This window comes from Olea europaea, chromosome 3, assembly GCF_002742605.1.
Source record: "Olea europaea var. sylvestris chromosome 3, O_europaea_v1, whole genome shotgun sequence".
Lineage (NCBI taxonomy): Eukaryota > Viridiplantae > Streptophyta > Magnoliopsida > Lamiales > Oleaceae > Olea > Olea europaea.
This window is the reverse complement of record NC_036239.1, coordinates 7,112,101-7,135,283: the sequence shown is the minus strand read 5'-3', so window position 1 is coordinate 7,135,283 and position 23,183 is coordinate 7,112,101. Positions and strand designations below refer to the sequence as shown.

At 34.6% G+C, this 23,183-nt stretch overlaps 1 protein-coding gene across 1 annotated transcript; it reads left to right on the top strand.

Moving 5' to 3' along the window:
• The first annotated feature begins 9,066 nt into the window (after nt 1-9,066).
• LOC111384362 (probable protein arginine N-methyltransferase 3) lies at nt 9,067-13,567 on the top strand. The gene is made up of 7 exons (XM_023008641.1): nt 9,067-9,475; nt 10,435-10,950; nt 11,117-11,214; nt 11,715-11,793; nt 11,876-12,133; nt 12,223-12,390; nt 12,923-13,567. The coding sequence occupies exons 1-7, from the start codon at nt 9,149-9,151 to the stop codon at nt 13,379-13,381; spliced, it is 1,905 nt and encodes a 634-aa protein (XP_022864409.1). The 5' UTR covers nt 9,067-9,148; the 3' UTR covers nt 13,382-13,567.
• Nucleotides 13,568-23,183: the final 9,616 nt, after the last annotated feature.

Below are 23,183 nucleotides of genomic sequence, written 5' to 3'. Positions count from 1 at the left end.
AATATCCACTCCTAATAATTAACCATCTCCTCCTTTGGCCAGCTTGATGAGCTCCACATATCTCTTCGCGCACTTCAGCCATGATCGTCCTGGCTTCTTGTAAACTTACACATTTTAGCAATATACCATCAGAGTGTTTCTTAAACAACTCTTCATCTATTAGTGTATAGTTTAGCAAACGTGGCTTCATTTTTCTACTATTTCCTTTATTAGGTTTTTTAAGGAACCTTTTAATCTCTGTCCTCCAATCCATTGTATCTCCATCTTGTGTGCAATGAAGTTCAATCATTCTCGCCCTTCTTTGGATCACGGACAATATGGTTCCATACTCACAAGTAGACTTCCAATTTAAAACCTTAGAGTACCCTGAGGCCATCTGGGCCAACTCATTTGCCACGTCATTATATATCCTATTAACGCATCAAAGTTCTATTTGATCGAATTCTTCTAACAACTCTTGGGCGATTTCATATTGACTCATGATGGAGTCACTTTGGCATTTAAAATCGCCAATCAATTGGTAAATTACCAATTGAGAATCGCCTCTAATGATTACATTCTTTACCCCCATATCTATCATTAGTTCGAGACCTACGATTAAGGGTTCATATTCGGCCTGATTGTTGGTGCACATCCTATCCAAAATGAATGCGAACTTGTAGCAAATCCCTAAAGGATTTATCAATACTACCCCTACTTCTGCACCTTTAGAGGTTTTCGACTCATTGAAATACAACACCCAAGGTTTTAGTTCGAACGAATTGATTTCTAATTCAATTTCTTCAGGCATGTCAAGGCATGGATAATCGGCTAGAAAATTATCCAAATCCTAATTTTTGACTGCTTTTTGGGGTATGTATTGTATTTCGAATTCTGATAAAGCTAACATCCAAAGGCCTATCTTTTGGTGTAAAATAGGGCGAGAGAACATATACTTAATCAAATTTACTCTAGAAATCAAATAAACGGTTACGGGCCGTAAATAAGCCCTTAATTTTGTACATGTAAAATATAATGCAAGACATAATTTTTCAATAGCAAAGTAATTACATTCACATTTTGTTAACCGTCTACTCAAGTAGTAAATCGCCCTCTCTTCATCAAATCGGTCTTCTTGCGCGACCATTCCAACTATTGATTCTTTTTCAGTCAATACATACACTTTCATTGGCCGTCCTTGGATTGGTGATACCAATACTGGTAGACTTGATAAATATGTCTTCAGACTTTCAAAAGCCTTTTGATGTTCTTCTTTCTAGACGAATTCGTCCTGATTTTTCAACTTTAAAAGTGGCGAAAAGACTTTAGTTCGTCCTGCACAGTTAGAAATAAAGCGTCTTAAAAAGTTTACTTGGCCTAGAAATCATTGCAATTCTTTTTTGTTGCTAGGTGGTTTAGCCTCTAAAATGGCCTTCGCTTTATTTTTATCAGATTCAATCCCTCTTTTGTGTACCAAGAAACCAAGAAAGTTCCATGCATTAACACCAAATGCACATTTCAAGGGATTCAACTTTAGCTTATATTACTTCATTCGCTCAAATGAACATCTTAACTGTTCGAAATGGTCCTCTTCTTTAATGGATTTGACCACTATATCATTTACATACACTTCAACAAACTTGCCTATCATATCATGAAAAATTTAATTCATTGCCCTTTGATAAGTTGCTCCTGTATTTTTCAGACCGAAAGGCATGACTACCCATTCAAAACATCCTAGAGACCCAGGGCATCTAAAGGCAGTTTTGTGTATGTCTTCCTCAGCTATATAAATTTGATTGTATCCTAAATATCCATCCATGAAGTAATACATGACGTGTCCGGCAGTTGAGTCTACTAAAGAATCTACCGTGGGCATTGGATATTCATTTTTGGGTGTGGCTATGTTTAAATTCCTAAAATCTATGCACACCCTTGGTTTACCATTCTTTTTTAGTACTGGCACGATATTGGACAACCATTCGACATACCTGGCTGTTCTAATAAAGCCTGCTTTTAATAATCGCTCTATCTCTTTCTTAATCTCAGGAAGTACATTAAGAGCAAAACGTCTGAGAGGTTGCCTATGAGGTTTAAAATTAGGCTTAGTTGGTAATCTATGCTCCACCAAGTCTCTATCTAAATCAGGCATTTGTTCATATTCCCAAACAAAACAATCTTTATACTCCTTTAACAAAGCGATTAATTTATCACTAACCTCTTGATCGAGCATCTGGCTGATGAATGTTGGACGATCTTCTCCTTCATTGCCAATATTCACTTTAATCAGAAGCTTTTGTGCTTGAGCGTATCCAGGCTTAATGATCCGCATTACTTCATCGTCCAGTTCCCTTGTAGGCACTTCGTCTTCTAAACAATTCACCTTGTTGACTTCTCGGCCAATACTTTGTTCCAATTCGAATACTGCTAATTTGTCTTTTAACGCTTTCAGGGCTGCCTCTTCTTTCATCTTGTCCTTGCATTCTTTATTAAAAGTCATAATTTGGCTTTGAAGGCCTGAAAATCGGCCATTTGCTTTTGTTGCTTAGAACTCATTCAAGACTCCTTGATTATTCTTTTGCCAATTACTGGCTCTTCTAGGGCCACTATATTTGGCCTCATCTGACTGAACATTTCAGTGAGTGCGTCCACTGAGAATGGCTCTTCACTCTGCGCGACAATCTGAGTTTCTTCCCCATCTTGGACTACCCTGATAGGTCCATAGTTTCCTTCGTACATGAACCTTTCCACTGAGTTTGCTTCTGCGACAAAAGGCTTATGATCGGCCTGCACCACCTCTGCTTCACCCTTGTTATTCCAAAAAACCAGGCGTTGATGGAGCGATGAGGGTATACAGCGACTTCCGTATATCCAACATCTTCCTAGTAACACATTGTAACTAATAGGACCATCTATTACAAAGAAGACTGTGGTCCTGGTAGTTGTCCCTATAGTTATGTCCAATGACATAACTCCTTTAGCTGCAGTTGCTCCTCCATTGAAACTTGTAAGGATGACTTCTGTTGGAATCATATTCCCTTCTGTCTTTGCAAATTTCCTCATCATCCTAGATGGAATGGTGTTTTATAGCTGCTCCATTATCGACAAGCACTTTTGCCACAAGTATGCCGTTAACTAGAGTTTTAACGTACAATGGCTTCAAGTGTTTAGTCAATTTCATGGCTGGCCGCTTAAAAATAACCTTTTCGGCAACCTCTATTTCTACTTCCTGCTTGTCATCTGTCGAGTTATCCTTTTGTGATAAGTCAACGTGCAGCATATCGCACTGAGCCTCTGTCTCCTGAATTTCCTTTTTACCGTTTTCTAATGCTTCATCTTCAGTTACCCAACCTGTGGGAGGAGGCATTATTCTTGGAGGTGATCCATACTTTTCAGAGCGAGGCACTCTCTTCTTCCTTTTGGGCGTCCCATACAGCACGTAAAAATCGAAAGAACGCCCAGATGGTTCTCCCAATAAGTCTACTTCATGAACTCCCTCTCGATGTAGTTGCTTCAACAGAGTATTGTACGATACTCCTCTTCTTCTTCTTCTTCTTCTTTTTGCTTCCAAATCGATTTCCTCTTCAATGTCTGTCATATCATCATCTTCCTCACTATTGTAGGCCTCTCTAGAAATATGGTCTTCTTCATATTCCAGCACGCATGTTCTCCTTCGTTATCCCCTCTTTCTTCTTCTTCTTTCTCTTTATTCTCAAACTCATTGGCTAATAAATAGTTATTGGCCACGACAGGAGGTAACGTACCGAACTGAATAGTAAGGGGCTGATCTAGATCTTCTCCATCCTTTCTGTCTCGCTCAAACTTCGATCTCCCAAAAGAAGTTTCTGGCAACTCTTTCATTGATTCATCTGTACCAGTTTCTTCACTGTCTTTGAGAACATTTTGATTGGCTACCTCGAGTAGTTTAGGCGCCTTAGGATGTGGCACTCCCTGTTGTTGCCTCATCATTCGTCCATAATTTCGTTGGAAACGCCTTTGTTGGGTTCTAGTCATCTCGTTGAAGGGTATCGCCTTTCCTGCATTATACTGGAACGAATGCCATATATTTGGTTGGCGAGGTTGCGGCCTGAATGTTCTCCCATTATTTACTGGCCTGAACTGCCTCTCAAAAGGCAATCCCTTATAGAACAATGTATCTCGCCCTCTACCGGGCTGAGCATTTGGGAAGAAAGTAGGGCGATAGGGATGCTGTCATATCCCTGATTTCTTCGTATTCCCACTCACTTCTCTTTTACATCTTGCACACAAGACGTCTTCATCCTTTTTTGGCTCCTTCCTTTTAATACGCTCAAAGACACTGGGATGTGGTCCAGGGTCTTCTTCTCCATCATCTATAACCAACTTGAATTTTGACAACTTGTTTTTGAAACTAGACATCACCATATTCACTCCAAGTGGCTGTGGAAAAGGATTTTCATCCACTGCCATCTTCTTCTTATCATCGAACATAATTCGTCCTGATTCAATGGCATCCTGTAACACATGGCAAAAAACCAAGCAATTGTTAGTCAAATGTGACCATGCATTATGCTACTTACAATATTTTTTACCCTTAATTTGCTCAGGGCTTGGCAATTTATACTTATCGCTCAACTTTATCTGCTTATCCTTATATAATTTATCAAATATAAGGTCAGCTTTGGTTACATCGAACGAGAACGTTCTAACTTTTATGTTTTCATCTTTCATAGGATCATCCTTGCCCGATGGTCTAGGCTTAGCCATTATAGGACAAGTATACGTGTCTCCTTTGACTAATTCGGCCAAACACATTTCGGTCTGATCGTATGACTCGTTATTGATGGTATGAACATCAAAATTCGGGTCTCTATAATAAGTCCCCTTGCTAAAATTTTTTATCTGCTCTTCTTCTTTTATCAATCGTTCATACCTAATCACGTTCGTGCTCAATTGGAAAAGGTCAGGAACTTCCTTATCTTGAAATTTCTTTTTCAAATCAAAGCTCAAACAACTTTGAGCGATTTTGACAAACTCTTTTTCAGGCAAATGTACAAAACATTTACTTCTTACCGTCTTGAATCTTTAGAGGAAACCTTCTGCCCATTCGTTTGGCATTTGACGTAGATTCGCCAAATCTGTCGAAATAACTTCAGACTCAATCTTATAAAACTGAGCGTGGAATAATTGTTCCAATTGTTACCATGTTTGAACAGAGTTCGCTGGCAAATTGATGAACCAGGAGAAAGCTACTCCTGTTAATGAACTAGGGAAAAACCTCATTTTATGATAATCAATTACGTCGCCACTTTGCAGTGTGAATCGCCCTATATGTTCTAGAGTAGACACCTCCCCTAAATCGGTAAACGGTGAGAATTCTGGCACTTTATACCCTCTAGGCTATGGATATGCTTGGTCTACCCAATCAGGATATGGCTTTGTGTAAGTCGGTCTAATGACAGGATGTACCCTAAAAGCCATCTGATCCTGTACGATTTCCATAATTTGATTCCTCAACATGACGTTGGGGTCATATGGAATTCCTACAGGTTAGTTAACCGGTTGATTTGTTTGAAACCTGATGTTTGGTCATTGATTGGCAACAAAGTTACCATGATTTGAGTCATTGTTACCATTAGCCTGAACATTTATTCCCTCATTAACACGTGGGGTATTCTGCCCATTATTTAGGACATTATCTCTTACATTTGGATTACCCCAAAGTTACGCGTACCACTACCATTATTCTGATTTGGTATTACACCATCCCCTGGTTTGAAGTAGAGGGACCGAAAGGTGGTTCTATCCCTTGATTTGGATTTAGAATTGGGGGATTATGTCCCACAATTGTCCTAATTTGAAAATGGTTTGCAAGAGGTATAACTGGTTGACAAATTTGGCCTACTAACTTATTCATTATTTCGTTCAAAGTATTCACTTGTTTGGCCATGTTGTCATAATGTGCATTCCCATTCTGGGTAAATTTTTCCATATTATAAATATTTCGAAGATTTACCTGTTCAACGACATCTTGTGTGAGTTCTCCAAGTAGTGCACGCATAGTTCAAGGACTCAACTCTGTCATTGATTTGTAACGAATGTTATTACTCTGATTCTGTCCATCTGTTCGTGGAGAGTTATGCTGTTCCTCATATCGCTCGATCACAGACTGGACTCCTCCCTAACTTGCTGCTTCCTTATCGGATCTCTGAGACATATTGTTTCATCTTTTGTATCTTCAACACCAAATACCACTGTCCCACTGGGCGTGCCAAATTGTTTCGCGCGGGTTAGTCGCTAACAATTAAAAAGGGATCAGACAATTGTGTAAGGGACAAACCTCTTGAGACAAAGTCCCAAAAAGGGGTGTTTTTATTGGTAATGACTTTACAATTGAAAAATAAAACAGAATGACTCCAAGTGACGCAAGCACACGAGTTATTGAAAAGAAGTGTTTAAATCTAAACTAAGAAATTGAAAGTTACATATTCTCTGTTTGAGAGTGTTTGATTCGGGGGGTCTTTTGTTTTATATCTTTTCTTCCTTTTATACTCCGTGGATGATCTCTTTGTGATCAACCGCTTAAAAACTGTTTGATCGCTCTATAACTGCCCACTTTCTTTATAGTGGCCAACTTGTCATGGAACTGCCTTCTCTAACTGCTGCCATTACTGTTTATCGTTCAACCGTCTTCAATTGAATTTCTTGAATCATGGAACGTGATAGGGCTACTCAATAATTGCTTCATTAACCGCACTTTTGGATAACCATAGCATCTTACATTTGTTAAGATCCTGGGCGACTCCAAGGTTTGGGCGAGAATAGGGTCACAGCTCTAGGCGACTGCATAGCAATCCATTCGCTCAAATTTTGGGCGACTTGCAAACTTAGACGATGGTATTACCGCGTTCATGAGTTTCCCTATTTGGGCCTTTATCCTGAATTGCCTGTTTGGGCTGTTCTTTGGATTTTCTGATTTGGGGATCCTCCAATTGGGTTTCATTCCTTGGACCATTCGATTTAGGCTGAACTTTTTGTGTGTCAACAGATACTCTCAAGGACAATCTGATTATACACTCTTTATGAAATTCTCAACAAATGGTAAGAGTGGCAATCCTCGTTTGCGTGGATGACATTATTGTCACTGGAGTCATTACTGAGGAAATAGTCAGACCAAGAGAAATTCTTTCTAGGGAATTTGAGTTCAAAGTTGTAGGAAATTTGAAATACTGCCAGATAGCTCAGTCCAAGAAAGCATATCAATCGTTAAAAGATTTCCTATCAACAATCACTGTAACAAACTATGTGAGATTGCTTCGAATTTTATCAAAACCAAAGAATCTGAAATTTGAGCATCATAAATCATTATCTTAGATTGATTTTTTGGACAAAAGAGAAAATATTGCCCCTGTTTCATTTTTAAGTCGTTCAATTTAAAATATAATCAACTTTTTCATTCAATTTTTCCCTCCACATCATTTTATATAATACTTTATTTTATATTTTCATGTACAAATAACATAATCATTCTTTCAATATTTATTATTGAATTTAAGATCTTTGGGAAAAGAACCTTGCTATAGGTTCAGGGATTTAAATCCCTGTACCTACCGAACACTCACATTCAAAGGCGAGATTTTTTTTTTCAATATTTTATACACGGGCCCACTCTCATGTGAGTGAGAATTCAAAAATCTGGCAAAAATTTTTTGTACTTGAAGAATTTTTGTTGGGAAAATAGTATCCGCTTTTTTATTAGTTGACTTTGATTATGATTTGGATTTTTGTAGTACTTGTTTAGCTCTAATTTTTTTAAATTTATTCATTTATTAAAAGTTATTTTACTAATATATTTTCTGAAATACATAATTTTTATCAAATTTTTAATCATGCATTTTTATCAATTTTTATCTAAATTAAAAAAAATCTAAATTTTTAACGAACCAACTTTATTTTGTAGATCATGAATTATTAAGCCTCTATTTGAGCCATGTTTTTTATATATATATTTTTTTCATTTGCAGCCACATGTTTTTCTAATAAAATAATATTACACGTAAATTAATTTTTTTTATCACACATTCTTAAAATATATATATATATATACATACATACACACTACAAGACATATTCTCCTGAAAAATGGAGCTCAAACAAACGCTAAATTTATATCAATATAATGTTATAACATTTAATTTCTTATTTATTTTATTTAAATTTGGTGTCCAAAATGTGTTGGTCAATATGCTATATATCTACATTTGTTGTCATGAATCAAGTCTTTACCTTTATTTTGACTTCATGGTGAATGATAGATTAAAATATCACGTTGTAGTATCAATTCTACGTTTTCACGTGAAATTAACTAAATCGACATATGTTAATTTTAGTTTTCTCCTTGTATAAAAAATTATATCGACTTAAAATACATGTAAATTGTAGATAATTATTTTGTCAATTATAATATTTTGGAATTACAATCAATTTTTTGGATAGTAAACTTTATAATATGTGTTAGGGGAGGTTTATGATAATAATAATAGAGAAATCCCCTTACTTTTCAAAAATTTTAGAAAATCCCCTCTTAGCATAAATTTTCCACTTTATCCTTCTATACGCTCTATAGATGATTGGTATTTTAATTACTTTTCTTTTTATTTCTTTACAAATTGATTTTATCATATTTTTGTGAATTTTTTTTCTCATTAAAAAAATGAATAAACTAAAATTAATCTAAAATTTTTACCACAGAAATGAACTAAAATGGATTTCAAAAAATAAAAAAGAACTAAATGGAAATTCACACTAAAAATATTTTATTTTAAATTTTCACATAATTAATGTTATGATAATATTACTTTGAATTTATAATATTAATATAGTATAAATTTTCAAGAGTTATGATACTAAAAAATTTAAAGAAAACACTATTATCAAAGTCATGTCAATTATTTAAAATCATATTTGCAAAAAATAAAAAATAAAAAAATCACATTTTAATTTTTGAAATTTTATAATGGTATTTTTTTACTAAAATTATCTCAGCTAAATTAAAATATGAAAAAAAAAATATCTAGATAAAAAATAAGAATAACAAAAATATCATTTGCCACTGGGTATATTGGGGTTTAGGGTTTAAGCACGGGAAAGCCCCACCGCAACTCTCCTCGCCGCACTTTGTTATTTATCCATGGCGACTCACCTCGAAGAAGAAGAAAATTTGAACGACTTAAAAATGAAACAGAAGCTACACGACACTGAGGACGATGACGGCGAAGAAGAAGAGGAAGAAGACCAGAATTGGGACGACTGGAAAACTGACGGTGAAGAAGAAGAAGAGCTAGAAGGCTCAAAGGAACAGTTTTTCTGTCTGTTTTGTGACTCCGTGTACAGTTCGTGCAGTCCTCTCTTTGAGCATTGCGCTTCAGCCCACCACTTTGATTTCAACGCTATGAAGAAAACCCATAATTTGGATTTCTATAAATGCTTAAAGCTCATCAACTACGTCAGGTCTCAGGTATGTGTATATAATACTTTATTATTTGAATTCTTCTTGAATTTGTTATAAATTCGTTACTTTATTTTGTAAGATTTGCAGTTATTGATTTGTGTGAGCAGTGCTTTGAGGCTTGTGCTTGTGGCTTTATTGATTATTTCGTAGTCTTACTAAAAGCAACCTTTTGTGTTAGTTGGGCAGTAACCTTGGGCTTTCCGGTTGTACCTTGCTCTGGTTTCTCATGAAAACTCTGCTTAAAGTGGAGTTTTTGTTTCTCTTGTATTTTTCAAGTTAGGTGATATCTTTTGTGTGTAACAGTAGATGATGTTTCAAATTTGGTATCCTGGTATTCTATAGAAATTCTAAAGCAAGAAGAAGCAGGAAAAAAAAATAAAAAATTGAATCTCAGTTGCGTTCCTGGAAGTCATATATTGCTCGGCTTCTGTTAATGGTGCTGCTCAAGCTGAGTAATTTATTCGTCTGCAATATATTGTCCTCAAAGTTTGTACCTGCTTATAGCACCTTGTATTTAGGGGTAGTTGGAGTTCTCTCCCAGAAAGTTTTTTATTCTTGTAGGACAAGTTACAATGCTAGTTGTCAGTACCTTGTTCTAGTGATTGGGATTTAGGTTCTCTATCTAAGCTGATAGTTGATTTGGCACGAGACTCACTCTTGCGCACATGCATACATACACACAAAATGCATTTAGTATATGCTTATACATCCCAACATTTTCTGGAGGAAAAAACGACTGAAGGCTAACAAACTGGCCAGGCAATATAAGTTCTGGGTTTCAGGAAACAAGAATAAAATCAAGCATTGGTAGGAAATTTTGATTATATCTTTCACATCGGTTTTGAATTTTAATTTAGCGCTTCATTTTATTAAGATGGCATTTATCTGATCTGATTTGACTATACTGAAGGAGAAGTTTGTGGTTTATTAATGTTCCTTTTCTTGCTTTCTTTTATATTTATTAGGTGGCAGAGAATAGATGTTGGAGTTGTGGGATGATCTGTCAGTCCAAGAGAGATCTACAGAACCACTTACATGAGGTGGTCAATTTTGAGAGTATCATGCTCCAATTTGATGACAATAGGTATCTCAAACCTATTTTGCCAGATGATGCACTCTTGTATAGTTTTGCCGAAGATGAAGAAGATGAGAATGGAGATGACATGTCAATTGACCCAAAAGAATTGGTAAATTTGAATCAGTTTGAACAGATCAGTATTGACTATGAGAGTTGTTCAGATAGATATCCATGTCAACTTACGACTCCTTGTGAAAATGGGGGGAAAGAGGTTGCGTCCGCTTCTGACAGAGGTATAAAGGCTGGTGCGGAATATGCTGTCTCGTTCTTCAGAAATGAAGAAGATGAGCAGTTTAATGAATCTTCTGAAAAAATTGTAGCAAATCAAATCAGAAACATAAATAAGAATTATTTTGGCGCGTACAGTTCTTTTGGAATCCACAGAGAAATGATCAGTGACAAGGTATTGAACTTGTTGTTCTAGTTGGAGGTGAACCATAATCTATCTCCAAGAAATTAAAGGGAACCATGGATATGTTTCTTTATAATAAGAAGTGTGTTCAGTTGCTTATTGTAATAATTTGTAATGTGTTAAATAGACTTACAGGCTAGCTGTTCTGGTTATGCAGGTGAGAACTGATGCTTACCAGCAAGCTATTCTGGAGAATCCTTCTTTGCTAAGAGGTGCAATTGTTATGGATGTAGGTTGTGGGACTGGCATCCTAAGGTATGAATTAAATTTGGATTTTATTTTGGCATTTCATATGAAGTGATCAATTACGATTGAGATTCCTTCTGAATTTAATTATTTATTGGGCGAGAAGAGCCAAGTTATCTGCAGATGTGTCTACCAAAGCTTGTATTGAAATTTGAACCAAATTTCCCTTAGCACTGATGGTCTGTCTCTTTCTGGTTCCACCTGAACTGAGACTGGCTTAAATGAAGAATAAAGGATACCGTCAAACTGAATTGTTGGCAACACTGCCACGCTCGAGCAACTTTTGTCCTACTTTTCCATTCCATTAATGACGAAGATTGTTTTCTAAATCTTCTATTATAAGAAGGCATGCTCCGCTTCATACCTCTAATTAGCTTGCTAAACATAGTTATCCACGAGTTATTCATGCATAAAAAGCCATCTATGATTTATTGAAATTCATAGCCGGTTTTAATTTTAGTAATGTGAATGCTGTTTGTAGGTTGTATTATGAGCTTTTGTTTCCCTAGTCTTTTTGCAGCACAAGGGGGAGCATCGAGAGTTATTGCAGTTGAAGCCAGCGAGAAGATGGCTGCAGTGGCAACCCAGGTTCGCTGATTTTAATCCGTCTGTTCTATCTGATTCTTTTAAATGGGTTACTGTTTTAAATCATTTTTTTGGATTTGTGCAGATTGCAAAAGATAACGGCTTTCTGCGGAGTGGATTTCCCAGAAGTAGCGGGCAACGTGATGGAGTAATTGAAGTGGTTCAAGGCATGGTTGAGGATCTTGACAATGCAACACACATCCAACCTCACAGTGTTGATGTGTTACTGAGTGAGTGGATGGGCTACTGCCTTCTCTATGAGTCAATGCTCAGTACTGTGTTGCTTGCTCGAGATCGATGGTTGAAGCCTGGAGGTGCAATTCTCCCTGACACGGCTACTATGGTGAATTGAGCATTTCCGTTTTAGCTGTTGTTCTCGACATGTTTTCTTGTTGACAGAGAGAATGATTTTACCTACCTTTAAATTTACAGTTTGTTGCAGGTTTTGGAAAAGGAGGTACTAGTATACCATTTTGGGAAAATGTTTATGGTTTCAATATGTCGTGTATTGGATTGGAAGAGGTTGAGAATGCTGCTCGGAATCCTATTGTTGACGTCATTGACAGTTGTGATATCGTCACTCCTACCCAAGTTCTTCAGGTAGGTTTTTTGATTTACTTTAATCATTTTGATGAATAAGCCTGTAAATTTTTCATATGATGGCGGCCGAAGTTTCATCAATCATAATGCTCCAGCATGTTTCCTATTTGAGATGGTGATTATGGGATATGGAAAAAATCAATGGGGGTTTTTATGACCTCTGGGCTCTGGGACAGGAGGCTTATCTCATGTTTACTACATGAACTTTTTCTATAATGCAAAATTAGCCCTTGGTCGGGCTCCATTTTAATGAGGTTTTAGGAGAAAATGTATTTTGGAATAGTGACTTTTTGGAGAATGTGTGGTTAAAAAAGGAGAAAAAGTTTTGGGTTTATGTGTAATGTTATTTTATTGAAAAACTTGTGGTTGAAAAGAAGAAAAAATGCATTAGAATTTAAATGGAGCCCAAAGAGGGGCTTAGTTTATTTATCCAATGCTTTTGGTTCCAGTTCTACTGGAAATTTATATTATGGTTGGTCGACTGCCTGCTCTATCAAAGTTCCAAGTCGAAATAAGTTCTCTCTTTCTTCAGACCTTCGACCTGGTGACGATGCGATCTGATCAGATGGACTTTACAGCAATAGTTGAACTAGAACCAAAGTTGATCACTCCCATGGACAACTTCACGGGGTCTAAACCAGAAATCACTTGGTGTCATGGATTAGTCTTGTGGTTCGAGACTGGATTTACTGAAAGGTTTTGTAGTGAGCTGCCAACCAATTTATCCACATCGCCTTACAATCCTAAAACTCACTGGTCCCAAACTATCCTGACATTTCGAGAACCAATTGCAATGGCATCTGCGAAGGTTACTAGTGAAAAACTAGCCGCAGTTGGTACGAACGCTTGCCCTGCTGTGAGCGTGCAATCTCGCATCAGTGTTGCCCGAGCTGCTCAGCATCGCAGCATTGATATTTCAGTGGAGCTCACGGGGATAGGACCTGATGGTCGAAAACGTAATTGGCCGGTACAATTGTTCGCTCTCAATTAATGGTAGTGGTCTGAAATAAGTGTTGTCTGGTTTGTATTCATCCTCAACTCTAAAGGAGTTGACATTTTGAGGATATGTAATATTTTTGGTGGATTGTCATTGCTTTTTGTGCTCTGAGTTCGGACGCAAGTATAATTTTTTATTACTTAGCATTTGCGTTTGATTGTTATTACTTTTCATGGAAAATATCATTTTTTTTAATTTAGATTTTTACTTTTGTAATATTTGATTTGATATAGTTTTCAAGAACTAAGGGTCTGTTTGATTACGAAGATGAAATTTGGGTGGAAAGAAAACGAATTCCAAGGAATTGAATTATCGAGAAATTGTTTTCCTGAGAATTGTAAATTATTGTTTTGATTGGTATAATTTTTCACGTGAAAAATGTTGAAGTAAAAGTGTTTTTTTGTGTTTGTTTGATTTTGTTTTATATGAAAATTTTCAATTTAAAGGTTATCCACTTCTACTATTGTTCCTAGAATTTGTTTTCATTGCCAAAAAAAAAAATGATCAAAAAATCATCTATATTTTGGTGTTCGTTTGACTTTGTTTCACATAAAAATTGTCAATTTCAGGGATATCATTTTTTACAATTATTCTTAGAATTTGTTTCCATTGTCAACAATTAAAAAAAAAAAAAAGCAAAAAAAGGGTGAAAAATCAAGAATCACCTACCCCTAGAAAAATAAAAGGTGGAAAATCACACTTTAAGGTATTATACTTAGAAATTCAAGGAAAATCAATTCACTAGAAAATTTTGTCAATCAAATGAGCCAAAAGTGAAAGTTGGAATTTGAATTTTAAGTTCCATGGAAAATTTCGTGCAATCAAATGGGGCCTAATACATTTTTTCACGAATTTTCCTTAAAAATAAGGATAATTTTTTTTTAGAGAGATAGATTTTTATTTTTCAGATAATTCAGTTGCTCTTTCTTTCTTATTCACTTCCTCTCCTTCCAATCTTCCTATCAATAAAAAATAAACAAGCATAATATTTTTTAAATTGGAAATAAAATTAATTAAACACTTCTAATTGATAATTTTTGTGCAAATAATTTCTAGAAAATTTAATTGTCTAGAATTTATTTTCTTTCCACGTAAATTGTAATAAAAATTGCATTGAAAAAAGACTACATGGATAAGTAGTAGTGAAAATTGCAGCAGGGTCCCAAACTTATAATTTTAGCACCACTATCCTAAAATGTTTACAGTTCAGCAGATATGCTGCTTCAGTTGACATTTAAGAAGTGTAAAATGGTCTCTAACATTTAATTAATTTAAATATGAGAAACAGAAAACAAAAAAGAGAACATAATTAATTAAAAAGGGAAATGCTTCATTCACTTCTCAATTAGTGGTGTTAGATGGGCTGCACTTAGATACTCAGCTTTGCCCATCACGTGACCCACCAACTTGTTGACTCGACTCGTTTATTTATTTATATTATTGAAATTAGATTCTATTCACTTAAATACTCAGCTCTGCTCATCACGTGACCCACCAACTTGTTGACTCGACTCGTTTATTTATTTATATTATTGAAATTAGATTTCTATTCATGAGGAGTTAGCTCACTCATGAACTCACAAGCTCGCTCGACTCACAAGTCAACTTGTGCTAGTTGTTCGGAAGTTCACTACTTGATTAGATAGTGATTGTCCGTTCGCCCTATTTAACATTTCTATCCTAATCTAACCACCCACACTGTCACTAGATTCGTGACCCAAGCTAGCGGAAACGAGAGAAGTAATGCTTCATTTCACGATATATTCATAAAAGTTATTTGTATATGAAAACCAAACTATAACACACGATCAATAAATTGCATTATTTTGCAAAAAAAAAAAATAACCCATCCAACAAAGAATAGAAAAGGAATTTTAAAATAACCAAAAAACTCGAACCATGCAAACGGTATCAAAAGCCTTGACGATTTGAATAGAAAAGGAAATGCTAAGATCTTGCCTTGACTATTAAGAAAGGTGCACCAAAAAATAAACAACTAAAAGATGTAGTTTTTGACTCGTTATTTTAATTTATCGCTCAACATTTTATTTTTTCAAAAGATGAATCTCGAAAGTCATTGTAAATACTTTAAAACAATTCTAAGAACCTATCTAAATGATCGAATAATGTAGCTAAAAAACATGTCAAGAATACTTCATTACATGAACTGATGTGAATAACTAGTTATTATTATCTCATTGCTTAATTGCTTAGTCAGTCGAGATATGCTATGAAATAATGTATTAGTTCTTGAAAACTATATCAAAACCTTCTGTAACTTCTGTTTTTGTAATTCGAAATCAATCCTCAAATTGGCTCGATGAAGTTGGATATCTAGAAAATAAAAATATGGGATAATAGCATATTTGGTCTCCAACCTTTCAAAAACGTATGGGATATTCACTTAACTTTTGAAAATTGTACCAGACATCCCCCAACATTTGGGGAATTAAGCATGGTATGTTCCAGGTGACAAAATATGTCCATTTTAGCCGTTAAGGTCAAATAAAAAAGGACGAAGTTGTCCTCCCCTTTGAATAAACAAAAAATGTATGACATGTTTTACTGACTGCTTAACTTTCAACTGGAGTTTTTGTTTCTTTTTGTACAATGCAAGTTACCCAGTTGACATATTTTTTTAAGGTTTGAGATCGACTATTTTTTTTGTAGGGGGAGTTTAAGTTGTTTATGAATAAGATATTACGTATTCACTTCTGCCTACAGGGCAACCAGCTAAATAAAATGCCACACAGAATCAAAATTGTTCACATCATCTCTTCTACGTGCCTTTCTCGAGGCGATTAGGACATCCCCTCAGACGTCTGACATAATATTATTATTAGAGGTAAGGTGATACCTTACCTATTCGCTGCAATCTATATCCAAGGCAATGGCATCTGCTGCAAAATTTGCCTCAGTCAAGTTGCATAAAGTACAATGCACAGAATGATTAATATGATAGCTCTGTAGTGACGATGCACAATCAGATTCCAACTCTTCAACCTTTATAAGTTTTTCTGCTAACTTATTTAATACACAAATAAGTTAATTAGTGATTGTGCCAATTTCTATTAACGATAATGTATTTTTGGCTTTTGAAGGTCAAAACCCCGAATTGAAATATAACAAAGACAAAGGAAGAGAAAAGGGACAAAAATTATGCAAAATCATGAATTTTGGACCGAAGTGATCAAGTCAAAAGTTCAAGGACCTGGGGTTGCAATTTTTGAAGGGCATGATTGATATTAAAATCAAATTTGAGGATCAAATTGTACGAGTTCAAAGTTGAGGAACGTGGCATGCAATTATCTGGGTGACTTGGCTGCGAAATGAAACCAATGGTTTTAATTTTTGGGCGCCACTTTAAAAAGCTTGGGACCATTTTAATTTATTTCTGAATCTTTAGAGACCAAGGCTGCAATTTATGGGATATGGTTTTAAAGTAAAATGGGCCGCTTTGGGCATTCTTCTTCCTCCTTTTTCTTTTTAATTTCTTTTCCTTTTGTTATGTCCCCTCACATAATATCTCGCCGCGTCTGTTTCAGACGGACAGCGATCTAATGTGAAGAGGAGGCTCATCCGAAAACGTCGTGTCTGAGGCGTGAGGTCACCAAAATGATATAGTTCGAGGCGTCTTCATGATCTAAGGAGTTGCTTCTGAAGCGTGAGGTAACCGAGATGTTATGCTGCGAAAAAGAGGAGAAGCACCTCTCCGCAGCCAGTTTCAAAAACGGATCTTTTGGTCAAAATTGTCTCTGTATCTTAAGGAATTATTGATGTGACATTTTGATGGGTACTTTACAGTCATGATATTTATACCACTTAATTCATTATTTTGCCACCCTTAAGAGTGTTTTAGAGCGTTTTAATGTATATTTTGATATTGTGATATAGGTTGATGAAATTGAAATAAATAAGCAAAAGTTGACAAAATTGGAGGAAAGGACTAAATTGTAAGAGGTCCAAAACTTGGGGACTAAAATGCAAATAATCAAAAGTTATCTCGAACCTCGAAATGAAGATCCGAGAGTGCTAGGAGTCAATTGGATAAAGAAAGAGGTCAAAATGATCAATTTTAGTCAAAATATGATCACAAATCAATTTCCAACCGAAAAGTTATACTCCAGAGTTTTCGTCTCATATTGGGATCCACTTTTGACGTAGCAAACAACCGAATTGGAGAATGATGTTTGAAGAAAAGTTGTATCCCTTTGAGTTATCTTTTCAATGCATCTTGAATTACTTCAATCGGATATTGAGAGAAAAAAATTATGCTAAAAACACTGAAAGATGTACAATCTATTTTTTGGCTAAGCCGGGGCGCACAGTGCCCATGATTCAGAAATGACCAGAATGGCCGATGCACAACACCCATCTTGGATGCTAATGCATTGGATATGCAGGAAAATAATTTTTTATATTTTTGGACATTTTTCTTGGCCCAACTCAATCCTAATTCATTCAAGAACTTCAAGATACTATAAATATTATTCAAAAAACCTATTTTCTCGAACAATTGAAGTGGGCAAGATTGAAGAATTCAACCATACAATTTGAATGAGACAAAAATTGAAGACACCAAAGGAGGCAAGAACAACATCGAGGAAGAAGATTGAAGATCTACCTAAAAAACTAATTTTTCCCATCATTTTCCATATTTTTTTTTATCATGAGTTATATGAATTTCATGTTCCATATCACCAACTAAATGATTTATCTAGGGTTTGATGTAGCCGACTTGAGATTATGGGTTGACGATTTTATAATTATTTCTTTTGATTTTCTCGTATATATTTAATTGTGTCATGATTTTAATACTTTCGGTTACTTGATTAATAATTGAATGAATACATACTAGTCAATTACGGCGCTCGAGAGACGAAAATTTAGGCGTGATCATAAGATTGACAAAATATAGGTTTTATGGGTTTCGAGAGAAAGTATAAAATCTGTAAAGCTTACTCCATAAAAGAATCGAGACTTTTATAAATTCTTGATTTTCAATTTGGAATAGAGATATTGTAATTGGAATCTACAGTTATTTTCTAGCTAGAGGGAGATGAATATATTAGGATTCTTGCTTTTAAATATAGGAAAGTTAACTGGAATAATTGAAAATCGTTGAATCATAATTGAGAGTAAAGTGAAATCAATCACTAGGCCTTCTCATATTGATAAATTGCATTCATCAACTTTATCACAACGAATCACATTACATTAGTTTGAAACAACTGTTCAATCATCTACTCATCTGAATAAAGTAGAAATTATACCATTATAGTACTTAGTGAGAATTAAATTATAATCCTTATGGGTTCGATACTCTTGACTTCCATATTATATTACAAAACTTGACACCGTACATATACGATAATTTCACTTTGTGGAAACCTGTGGCATATCTCTGTCATATGTCAATTCAAAATCAGAAGAATTAATTGCACGCCCCACCTAATAAGCGACAAATGGACACCTACGAGTAGACACATTGCACCATCGAATGATCACACGTGTCTTACATCTAGCGATGCCCTTTACCTATAAATAACAAGAACTTGGCCAAAAATAAGGTAAGTATTATGTACGATTTATTCTTTAACCAAGATACTACATTTTTTCCTCCCCCTTGAGTTTGCGCATTCCGACATCATTCCCACCACCGTTGATTGACTTGATCGTAGGAGTATAATGGCCACCGCTAGTACCGGCCATATACGCTTGACCATTTGCTATTGCACGCAGGAAGGAACACTTGGAATAGCTTTCGGTTGGCTACGTGGAAAGCCCAATTCTTGGGGTCAATCCCTTTCAAAAAAAAATTCCTCTTGATTTTCTTGATATTTTGGGAGCAAAATCAATGGCATAAACAAGAAGAATCAATTAAGAAATTGGAGAAATGCTTGAAGAACTCAAGATTCATCAATGGCAACATTGAGAAATTTGACCAAATAAGGGTTTTATTTATAATCCCATTGTTTCTTCATTATTTTCTTCTATTTGCGATCTATTTTATAAATATTTTCCTTTGTTATCAAATATATAAAATGTACTAAGTTTTTTGTGTTGGGATTTATAGTAGTAGCTAGACTTTAATTAATTTTAATATTTGCTCTTTAATATTAAAATGTTTGTTTTTCATGTGTATTTATTATCGTGTTAAATGCCTTTCATTTATTTGGTGATTAAATGATTGAGTTTAGTGATTTGTATTTGAAGAGAAGATTATACATTTTAGATCAAATAGTAAATATCTTAGGTTCATGTAGGGGATAGAGATATACCCTAATACTAGGTGACCTATTTGGCTATTTTCAAAAAGATTTGATACCGTTGTTTAGTTTTAATCGACATAGAGGTGTACTAAAGTAAACCAATCAATTAGAGTTAATTTCAATTGAGAGATGAATTAATTAAAATTGAAAAGTCAAGTCTAACATTGTAAATGAGTAATTTATTAACTGATTTGTGAAAAAATTAATTAGGCCACGGTTAAGTAAAACCATGAATCTCAACCACACTTTCCTTCGAAATCCCCAAGTACTTATGTTTTCTTATTTTGTAAAATTTTAGCTATCTTTCCTTATTCTCAAAATCAAAATCTTAATTTTGTTTGTTTTCATTGTTAAATTAAATTGATTAAAGTTGTGTAATTGAAAGTAAACATTCCTCGAAGGATCAACAATTCGAACTCAAAAAGGTCCACTTTATTACTTGAAAACGACTCGTGTATTTACGGTTTGCACTTTTAGCGAACAATTTTTTTACGCTGTTACTAGGGAATATTCCTACTTTGATTACCACTTCAGTTTACTTTTGTTTTAACAGTTTATTTTTATTTATTTTAATTGATTTTATTTTTGTATGTTTTTGCTGACCTCCATATTGTTAATTTATCTTTTTTTGGTATTCTCTCTTTGTACTCTTCAACTATAGTTGCATTATTTTGAACTTGGTAAAGTAACAAAAATTTTGCAATGTCTAATTGCTACATTAACTATGGATATATGATTGGAGGTCCAATACGTGAAATTTGTCAAGCAATACATTGTACAGGACAATGCTTGTATTCATACACCGATACCTCAATGTCAAAACTTCTTTTGTTTAGATAATATTTGAAATGTCGAAATAAGCATTGGACGAATTTCGATGATGTCACATGCTTGCGAGAGATTACGTACTTGATGATTGGTACAATGACATAAAAATTTCAGGAGATGGTTCTTTATTTTTGAACAAGAGGTGCTTTTTGCAAAGTATTACAATGAACTTGTCAAGTTGGATGTAGACAACATGCTTGTGGGAGATTACAGATATTGGGATGAATTTCAAAAGTAGGGTTATAATCCACTCGACGGAGTTAATAGAAAAGGCTTGCCATTCTCCTTGGAGTTTGATTGTGGACCAATCATTCAACACGATGAGAGTTCAACCATTGAAAAATAGCCTAAAATAAGTGAAAATTTAATTACAATGGAGTTAAATCAATGAGGAGAAAATCAACTTACATTCTTTGACTTAGTTGATTGTCAAGATATTGATTTTGTAATTAAGCTCGACGAGGATGTGAAAATCTTCATAGTTGAATCTGAATTGGATGGAATATACGAGTCAAATTATATGAAAAGAGGTAATATTAAGTTTTGAAGATATAAAGAAGAGTGGAACAAAGCCAAACAAAGAAAAATGGACAAGGCATCCAAGCCTTCTTTAGATGTCTATGATTCAATTGTTAAAGTTGAGCCAAAGACTATAAAAAAGGGCTTATTGGGAGTCAACCCAATTTTGAACTTTTAATCTTTTTATTTATTTTTATGTATTTTCTTGTTTTTATTTGATTAGTTATCAATATTTTTGTAGGTAATTTTTGAATTCCCATTTATCCATAGTTCCAAGCCAAGTTTTGGAGTAAATTAGTGTACGACGTCACTTACGCAAGCTATTCAAGAGCATGACAAGTCCAAATCAAGTAATAATACCCCTTCACAAATATCCAATTGGAGAAGTTTCGTTATCCCCTCTTTTATTTTATCTTGTTCTTTACACATTGAAAACAATGTGTGATTTAAATTTGAGTTATTGTGCTTACTTTGTGCTAATTGTGTTGATATGCTAGATAGCCTTGCCAGCTTAAGATTGTTTCAGATTTAAAATTGTTATTTTTTCATGATATATGAACAATATGCTATTTCTATCTAATTTTTTTTTTTTTAATATTTGCTTGTCCATGTGAGATCCCAAGTTACTTTGAGCACAATACTTATGAATAATTATTTTCTAGATGTGAAAATTTTTTATTGATAGAGAATTTAAATTGGTTGAACTGGGTTGTAAGTTGTTTGAAAATTTATATTAACATATATTCTTTATCACTTAACCACACTGCAAGATAAGTTTTCGGGTTGTCGAGTTGGTGAATGATATTATATAGAAGTGTTGATTCCATTCATGTTAAAAAAAATTGTTTGGAGTGTGTTTTGCTAACAAATATAAGCTAGGGAATAACCACATGCTAGGGATCTAAGCCCCATATAATTTTGTTGTGCTTAAAAAGATGATTTTGCACTTGTTGAATATTAGGACTCATTTCATAGCCTTTTTGACTCGAGTTATTAAGTTCGTTGGGTTATCTCGATGTAACACCCCCAAATTTTAATAAATTTTGAAATGTTACCAAGTATTTACATTTCTTTATATTAATTATTAAAAACGGAACGATAAAAATAATTTTTTTATAAAATAGCTGGAATATTCATAAATCTAAATTAAATCATTGACATCGATGTTTAAAAAAAAATAAACACCTAACTAATTAAATAACACCTTTTTTTTTTTTATCAAATTAAACCAACTAACAACTTAAAAGATAGAAAACTTAATGCTTTTCGTTTTTCGAATCTTCATCATCATCCCGCCACAATTTCAATCGACCCAAACTAACCTTATTGTAAGAGTGAATATTTAAAAATACTAGTAAGATACGTGCAGTTCTCATAGATAATTATATAACAATAAAATAAAACACTTCATATCACTTTTTTCTCATATCGAGTATATTGGTAATCAAGTGACACACTCATCTCTTAAATTCTTGTAGGATTTCTTGTCTCTTTCTAAAGAACCCGAAGGTCCATTGGTAATTCATGCATAAATTACTGAATATAAAAGTACACGCAAACAAACCACTGATACAAAAGTATCTTACCTTGATAGATTTGAAAACCAAATAAATTGCTTGCACGTGAAAACTCTTTCTTCTTCCTCTATACCTTCTCTCTTCCTCTTTGTCGTGTGTATATAAAATTTTGATGATTAATCTGACATTCTTGTGGTATTTATAGCCACCCATAGGGTGTTCACAATTTGAATTTTGGTGCAATTAGAATTGGGGATGCATATCACAAATAGAATTGGGTAGGGAATACAATTCACTTTATAGGTTATGTTAGTATATTAACCAATCTTACTATGACACTTGGAAGCATGAAAATTGTTTTCACATTAATAGCATCACTAATGCCTTATGTACATAATTGGGTCACAGAAAATCCACAGAAATTTAAAATTTTTAGATGCCACGTGCATTTCACGTGAGGGAGCAGCTGGTCAGTTTGACTAATCTAATAAGCTAAATGAAAATCTTGAACCCAGCAGAATTGAAGCCGATAGAGGCGTTGAACACCAAAACGAAAATTCCGCCTTCTTTTCACCGTCGATTTCACTCTCAGTGTGGTCGTGAATTTCACATCCGGTGAAGGCGAAATCTCTCGACCCATCATTGCCCTTTGCAAGTCTT

What these genes read in the sequence shown, in the direction of transcription:
- LOC111384362 (XM_023008641.1), top strand. Translation starts at nt 9,149, where the DNA reads ATGGCGACTCACCTCGAAGAAGAAGAAAATTTGAACGACTTAAAAATG. An exon ending in TCCCTGACACGGCTACTATG is followed by an intron (nt 12,134 to 12,222) that starts GTGAATTGAGCA and finishes TTAAATTTACAG; the next exon opens with TTTGTTGCAGGTTTTGGAAA. An exon ending in CTCCTACCCAAGTTCTTCAG is followed by an intron (nt 12,391 to 12,922) that starts GTAGGTTTTTTG and finishes CTCTTTCTTCAG; the next exon opens with ACCTTCGACCTGGTGACGAT.